Source organism: Physcomitrium patens, chromosome 1, assembly GCF_059467195.1.
Source record: "Physcomitrium patens ecotype Gransden chromosome 1, ASM5946719v1, whole genome shotgun sequence".
Taxonomy (NCBI): Eukaryota; Viridiplantae; Streptophyta; class Bryopsida; order Funariales; family Funariaceae; genus Physcomitrium; species Physcomitrium patens.
This window is the reverse complement of record NC_143410.1, coordinates 17,400,113-17,408,765: the sequence shown is the minus strand read 5'-3', so window position 1 is coordinate 17,408,765 and position 8,653 is coordinate 17,400,113. Positions and strand designations below refer to the sequence as shown.

The following is an 8,653-nucleotide window of genomic DNA, read 5'->3' as shown; positions in this document are numbered from 1 at the left end:
ATTTAAATATAGATATAATTTTATAATTTTCTACTAATATTTATATTATAAAAATATTATACTTAAAAAAATATTTTAAACTATACCATGTTAATACATCTTTTAAAATAGAAAATAGAATATAGATTTGAACATATTTTATAATATAATTTTAATGAAAGTACATATACTTATTAATAATAAAATTAAAATAAAAAGTAAAATCAACTAATATTTATTTTAGGTAATATATATATATATATATTGTTACAAAATGAGCTAAAGATATAAATATTTGTTACAATTAAGAATCATATCATATAGTAAATCTATAATTAGTAAGATAATAATTATACATAAATAAGTTCAAAATTTGATTAAAAAAAATCAAAACCTTCCTATTGTGTGGCCCAATTAACTATGCTTTATATCCACACTAATAAAGTTATGATAAAAGATAGATTTGAACAAGAAGGATCCAAATAATACATAATTGGAGTCCAAGTACCAACTAACAACAAATCAAATATATCTAATTTACTTAACAAATCAAACAATCAAAAAAAAATTATATCAAAACAAAATATTAAAGTAGTCATCTAAACCAAACAACTAGTTGTTGTAACTAATTAAGAGTCATATAAATGTGTAACAAACTTAAATAAAATCAAATTCTTATTGTCTTTGGTAAATGTTAACATTATAAAGTAGGTTTGTCTTAGCCCACTTTGTAATTGCAATCACTCCAAAATTCTCTCATATCAAAAACTCCATCAAACAAAATTATTTCATAGAGGTCAATTATGTTGGAATTGTTTGAAATTAATAGTAAGTTATGGTACAACTTGTACAAAAACTTTTTCAAGTAGATTATCAATCTATATTAATTTCATTTTAGGATTATTTTCCTAATTACGAAGTATTAGATTTTTGATTGGTCGTAGCCTCCTATTCATTTAAAAAACTCTTTAAAGTTAATTAATAGTTTAATCAAACTATTTAATAGATTCTATCTAAAAAAATGATTTCAAATTACATTAGTATTATAACCTAAATTATCAAACTCTGAATTGGCAAAAGCTTCAAAGTACTAAAGACCTAATTATGTACCCATGAGTGAAATTTATAAGATAAAATTCCTTAAATACTTAACGGCATCATAGTCTAAACTAATTTCTATTCAAGAAGAAACCCAAGCTCTAGATTCTTTGAAAGGTGAATTCTTTGAGAGGATGTTTACAACTTGAACTTGCAAATACAATATTAATTTGTTGTATTTTATTTATCTTTCATTTTCTACAATTTGGTGAACAATCAAAACAGAATATCTTTCCGACCCACCTAAACACCATAGTTCATAACCTCCCTTGCATTGCTCTTCTAAATAAGAATCCCTTCCGTTCTGGTCAAATTCTTTACATCTATGTGAAAATATATATATATATATATATATACATTTAAATTTTTTTTATTCTCATATCGTATAGTATTGTAGGTCAGATGCACATGAACTGATGTCCCTACTCCAAAAGTTGTTCAGGGGAATTCAATGGAAATTACAGCAAAATTGATCCAGATATTGAAATCGCTAATCATCAACCCACAGGCATGGAGGTGCAGGCAGTGTCGGCCACATCCAAAACGACACCCACAAGGACATCCGTGGGGGAAACGCAAGGCCCGCGGGGTTGCAGGGGATGCGAACCCACACAATAATTACAGAAGGTGAAAGAGGGAGGGAAAGACGATGCGCGGGGGTGGGCACTTCGTGCCCCGCAAGACAACCCCCCACCCACCACCGCTCAATCGGACCGTGAATTCCCTCGCTCACATCCAGCGCAGCGCAAGCAAACAAACAAACAAACCTTGGTGGCGTCGAGCAGGGGAACACGAGACGAGAGTGGAACGTCGGGGTTCCCGAGCGGGGCCCCGAAAGAGGAAGGTGCCATCCGCAGTCAGTTGGTCGGTCAGTCAGTCAGGCAGGAGTGAGTAGGAAGGAAGGACCAAGGCTCCTCCCACCGGCGCTCCCCTTCGCCAGTTCGCGTAGTGCCTGCCCCGCCTCGGCTAAAACCCTAACCCCCTCTCCCCTCCTCTGCTACCCCCCCCCGCAATCGTTGTCTCGTCATCCGCCCCAATTGGACCTGAGCCCAAGCCCGAGGCCGCAGGCAGACGGGTTGTCGATGCCATTGCAGATTTGCCCCTGACGCATCCCCCCCAATCTGCGTTGCGTTGGCTTCTGCGTTTCGTGGATAGGCGCTGCCAAGGTTTGTTCGCGAGAGTTTGAGGCGGAATGGCGTCTCGTGTGCCATGGCGTCGCAGTTTGTCGTTGCTCCAGCAGCGATCGGCGCAGGCTCTTGCTGCTCCCTGTCCTCCCGCGCATGGATCGTCTCTGTTGCACCGGTTGACGGGGAGGGCTCTGTACAGCTCCAAGGGAGCGGGCAGCGATGTCATCGGTATTGATTTGGGTACCACGAACTCGTGCGTGGCCGTGATGGAGGGCAAGGTGAGTCTTTTTTTCCCCTTTCTTTCTGCTTCTTCCAGTTAGGGTTGGGTTGGTCTGCGATGGGTGGGAGAATTGGTTTCAGAGTGAATCTTTTCGGTTATTTTGGAGACAGTGCATTAGCATGCGTGAGAATTCGCGTTGACGTGTTGTTGATCCGGTCGTGTGATTTCGAGACCTGTGCTGGATAGGCGTATGTTGGATTCCGAGTCTGATGGCACTCTTGTTGGTTTTCGGTACGTGTGCTGGTCTGTGAATTGGAACTAGCAGATGCCACGCGTGATTGAGAATTCCGAGGGTGCTCGCACGACACCATCCGTGGTCGCGTTTACGCCGAAGGGCGAGAGGCTGGTTGGCACTCCTGCTAAGCGACAAGCCGTGACGAATCCAACGAACACGCTGTTCGGCACCAAGCGCTTGATCGGGCGTCCTTTTGACGATCCCCAGACTCAGAAGGAGGCGAAAATGGTGCCGTACAAGATTGTCCGAGCTCCGAACGGAGATGCGTGGGTGGAGGCTGGGGGGCAGAAGTATTCTCCGAGTCAAGTGGGAGCTTTCGTTTTGGGCAAGATGCGGGAGACTGCAGAGTCGTACTTGGGCAGGCCGGTGTCCAAGGCAGTGATCACGGTGCCGGCATACTTCAACGACGCACAGAGGCAGGCGACGAAAGACGCTGGACGGATCGCAGGGCTGGACGTGCTGAGGATCATCAACGAGCCGACTGCTGCGTCGTTGTCGTACGGTATGGATCGCAAGGAAGGGTTGGTCGCGGTGTTCGACTTGGGAGGTGGAACATTCGACATTTCTATTCTGGAGATTTCTGGTGGCGTGTTCGAGGTAGGGTGGTGACTTCTGCATTTGGGAATTTCCGGGTGTCGTGGTTTTTGTCGATGTTGCGGGAATTGCTGGGAATCTGGAATGGTGCGTTTTGCGCGGTGGGCGCAAGTTCGGTAGGTGGAGAGTCTGCGTGCTCACAGAAGAGCGGTGCATTTTAGGTTGATCTGGTGCGAGGGCTGCGTTTTGTGGCAGCATCGTTGTCGTTAGGAGTTTGTGTCGCTGTTGTGTGATTGTTCTGATGGATGGCGAGGTGGAACTGGAATGGCAGGTGAAGGCCACGAACGGAGACACCTTCTTGGGTGGAGAGGACTTCGACAATGCCCTCCTTCATCATCTGGTGGATGATTTTAAGAAGGAGCAAGGCATCGATCTTTCTTCGGACCGGATGGCGCTTCAGCGGCTTCGCGAGGCAGCTGAGAAAGCGAAGGTGGAGCTGTCATCTACCCCGCAGACCGATTTGAACCTGCCTTTCATCACAGCCGATGCGTCCGGGGCGAAGCATTTGAACGTGACGCTGACGCGGTCGAAGTACGAGCAGTTGGTGAACCACCTGATCGAGCGCACGAAGCAGCCTTGCAGGGACTGCCTGAAGGATGCAGGTCTGACCGCCAAGGACGTCGACGAAGTGCTGCTGGTGGGTGGAATGACGAGGATGCCGAAGGTCCAGGAGATCGTGAACAACATCTTCAGCAAGGAGCCAAGCAAGGGGGTGAACCCCGATGAGTGCGTGGCGATGGGAGCCGCCATTCAAGGTGGGGTGTTGCGTGGGGACGTGAAGGACATTCTTCTTTTGGACGTGACACCGCTGTCGTTGGGTATCGAGACGCTGGGAGGCGTGTTCACTCGTCTGATCACCCGAAACACGACAATACCAACAAAGAAGAGCCAAGTGTTTTCGACGGCGGCGGACGGCCAGACGCAGGTGGGCGTGAAGGTCTTGCAAGGCGAGCGCGAGATGGCAGCCGACAACAAGGTGCTGGGGCAGTTCGACCTGGTGGGCATTCCTCCGGCTCCTCGGGGCATGCCCCAGATCGAGGTGACGTTCGACATCGACGCGAACGGGATTGTGAACGTGTCCGCCCGCGACAAGGCGACAGGGAAGGAGCAGGCGATCACGATCCAGTCTTCGGGCGGCCTGTCGGAGGCGGACATCCAGAAGATGGTGAAGGATGCGGAGCTGTACGCACAGAAGGATCAGGAGAGGAAGGCGCTGATCGATGCGAAGAACCACGCGGACACGACGATGTATTCGGTGGAGAAGAGTTTGAACGAGCACAAGGAGAAGCTTCCGCAAGACGTGGTGGATGGAGTCCAATCAGCGTTGGCCGACTTGAAGCAGTCGGTGGAGTCGGAGAACGTGGAGGAGATCAAAGCAAAGACCAGCGCGGCTCAGACAGCGTCGATGAAGATCGGGGAGGCTTTGATGAAGAACCAGTCGGGAGGGAGTTCCGGATCTGGAGCGGCCGGTGGGCAAGCGGCGGAAGCCGAGTACGAGGACGTGAAGGAAGGGAAGAAGTAGGGGACGTGAGAGGCTAGTGCCGTAGGAATACCCTGGTGCGCGTGCCAGGTAGCGAGAACTGGTGTGAGCCGCAAGAGTTTTCTCCCACCGCGTGATCTACATGTGGAGAGCTTTTTGAGCCAAGACGGTGCAATTTTGGCGCGGTGAACGGGCGCACACCAGGGAAGCGCGTGGGGCAGAGAAGCCGGTGGATAGACCAGGATCGAGCGCTTTCGGGTGGCGGGCTTTCAGCACCAGTGTCTGCGTGGATTATGGTTTGGGCCGTTTCAGAGAAGTGCATGGCGTCGTAGACAGCCGAGCAGAGTATTAGAAGAGCCCCTGTTGTGGGGAGGATGTAGTTCCGTGCGCCGGTCGTGTGCAAAACGAGAGTAGAGGTACATGGATGAGTTAATCGACATGGAATCATAGCTTATTTCCTCTCTTCTGTCAAATGCTGGTTCTGAGCAGAGCTGAGTTTTTTCCTTGTGGAATGTGGAGGTTACTGTCGCACATTTTTCGACTGGGTGGTGATATCTCTCGGAGCTGCGAGTTCTTTCGTTGATATGCAATTTTTTATTGGGACTTAATAATTACTCTCATTTTGTTGGGATTCTTCTCCGAATTTGGTTCACCGTCGGCAGTGGTAGCCGTACTGGTTATTATGCGTGTTATGTCTATTCGTCCTACCTTCGCATTTTAGGGGAAAATTTAGTGAGCAGTCAGTTTTGAAGTACTTCGTCAAATGCATTTGTTTGCTACTTTAAGCACGGACATCAATCAACTAGTGCTCAATTCTATACAGTAGGACTTGTTGGTGGGTTTTTTATAGACAATATTTATTGCTATCATGAATTGTCAAAGGATATTATATCGGATAGAATTTATTTAAAAGCTTTTACTTAAAAACAAAGTGTTTAGATTTCAAACTATCTTACAAATTTGACACATTTTATATAGAATGAACTTCCCATCAAATAATGTGGAAAACCAATCAAAATAATATGCGCCATCAAAATAGTGATACAACATTAAATAAGTAAAACAAATCAAAGCTAGCAAAAAAATACGATTGTAGTGAATATAGATAATTTTCAACCCTCACTTGGAGATTAAATTTTATTTGAACAATGTAAAATAAGTTATTGAATATCTCTCACCAAGGCAATAGAATTGTCCAATCATCTTGATGATAATTGATATTATATCGGATAGGGGGACTCAATTTATATTAGATTTTGGAAAACCCTATTCAAAGTTTTAAAGATAGATAAATTATATTTGAAAAGAATAAAGATCTAAATATGTGGTATATATAATTTGTTCCATCTTCGATTTCATCAACACTTAATGATCACTCATTGTAGAACTTGTCTCTAAAAAGAGAGGTAATATCACGGATATATATATATATATATATATAATAATAAATACCTATATGATTAGATAGAAATAGATAAAAGTAGATAAAAGTAGATAAAAATATATTAATTTTATAATATCTTCTAGAAAAGCTTTTTGAAAGCTTTATAGATGTTGATTTGACTTTACATATATTTATAATTGATAAATAGGTTACAAACTTTGTCAACAAGTTAATCATGTGTTGATAACTTGTGGAACAAGCTAACTACATGGCGCATATATAGAAAACTTGCCTTGCAAGTTAAGATATCTGTCTTACAAAATCAACACATTTTGGAGGTTCTATAGGATATTACTATGTAGCTCTTAGTTAAGAATATATGTAGAAGCAAGAGTGAAGCTTTCTTCACTCTTCCTAACACTATTTTTTGTCCTTAGTCTTATTTCAAGACTTTCTAATCTTCTTATTTTTGGCAATAGCCATTCTATTTTAATATTATATTATCTTTGAATGACTTTTTAATTCATTATAGTAATATAATAATATATTGAATATTTTCTTTCTTTGAGATTCATATCTTTGATAGATAGCAATAGATCTTGTCAAGAAAAAGCTTGGTAATTTCTTCACTTATGATAGATTTTGTACATGGTATAAAATATGCCATCTAAGTAAAACAATTTACTATCACAAATATATAGACATGAGAACTTGACATTGGAAGATTTATAATAAAATCAATAGAATTAAAAGACTATAGTTGTTTTAGAATGGATAATGGCTAAAGAAGTCTATAATATTGATAACAAGGAGTTTTTGATTTTGAGCAAACATTACAAGATTGTACAAAATCTTTGACCATCTTTTACATTTAGAGATACCAAAAATCTTTGAATATTAGCTCCAAAGTCATATTATATTCAAAATATTTTGCTATTAGAAAGTTGTGGTAAGCTTAAAAAAACATGTAATTGAGCTTCACCTTTTCAAAATATAGTAGATTGTTCATAAATTCAAACTTGAAAGTATCATGCAACTTTATAGGATTTTTCTTAATATCATGAATAAGAGAATCAAAAGACATACTTAATTGAGGTTTCTTAATGAAAGTTGAATCAATAATTAGTGTTGGTTTTATTTCTCAAAGATGAAGATACTTTGGTTTCAAGAAAATCATTCATTTTTTATCAAAAATAACATTTCTTTTCTTTAATGCAAAGTAAGATCATTTAGAGAGTATGTATAATAAACCTTATTATTTTTGTGATTAATAAAAGATCTTGAATTTGAATCTTAACAAGAACATGCTTCAACATACTTAAAAAAAATTCAAAATACGTACTAACATAAAATACTTAAGGATCTTTTTATCCATATACATAGTTTTTTAAACTAGGAATGTCTTCTAAATAATAGCACCATTTTTGAAACAAATCCATTATTGCAAGAAGTTTTTATTATAGATCTTATAATTGATCTTAGCTGTTGAAATGTTTTTGAAATAAAAAGCCACTAAGTAAAGTTTATCATAGGTTTCTATTTGTAACAATATAGAACTAAAAATATAGTTTGATACATCCATTTCTATAAAAAAATGGCTTTAAAAAGTCAATATGAGACATAATTGGTATAAAAATAAAAGGTTGTCTTCAAAGCTTCAAATGTTATTTTTGCTTCTTAATTCTATTTAAGTTTGTCTTTATAAATCAAACGTATAAATAGAGCTATAGTTTGAGAGAAGTCATTGATGAAGATCTAATAATAGTTGAGAAATCTCAAAAAGTATTCAACATCACTTATTATTTTTGAAATCTTCCAATCTATAATAATTTAAACTTTTTTAGGATCTATTATAAGTTCATCATTTGAAATGATATATCCTAAGAAATTAACTTGAGTAACATGAAATAAATACTTTTATATTTTAGCATAGTAATATTGATATTTTAATTTTTGTAACATATGACAAACATGAAATTATAAAAAAGCCAAAGAAAGCTTTATATCTATCTTTAAAACTTTGAATAGGGTTTTCCAAAATCTAATATAAATTGAGTCCCCCTATCCGATATAATATCAATTATCATCAAGATGATTGGACAATTCTATTGCCTTGGTGAGAGATATTCAATAACTTATTTTACATTGTTCAAATAAAATTTAATCTCCAAGTGAGGGTTGAAAATTATCTATATTCACTACAATCGTATTTTTTTGCTAGCTTTGATTTGTTTTACTTATTTAATGTTGTATCACTATTTTGATGGCGCATATTATTTTGATTGGTTTTCCACATTATTTGATGGGAAGTTCATTCTATATAAAATGTGTCAAATTTGTAAGATAGTTTGAAATCTAAACACTTTGTTTTTAAGTAAAAGCTTTTAAATAAATTCTATCCGATATAATATCCTTTGACAATTCATGATAGCAATAAATATTGTCTATAAAAAACCCACCAACAAGTCCTACTGTA

General features: G+C 39.3%; 1 protein-coding gene across 1 annotated transcript; it reads left to right on the top strand.

Annotated features, from left to right (window-relative positions):
* The first annotated feature begins 1,960 nt into the window (after positions 1-1,960).
* On the top strand, positions 1,961-5,334 carry LOC112284944 (heat shock 70 kDa protein, mitochondrial). The gene is made up of 3 exons (XM_024525346.3): positions 1,961-2,482; positions 2,750-3,316; positions 3,585-5,334. Exons 1-3 carry the CDS (start codon positions 2,270-2,272, stop codon positions 4,833-4,835), a joined length of 2,031 nt encoding a protein of 676 aa, XP_024381114.1. The 5' UTR covers positions 1,961-2,269; the 3' UTR covers positions 4,836-5,334.
* The last annotated feature ends 3,319 nt before the right edge of the window (positions 5,335-8,653 follow it).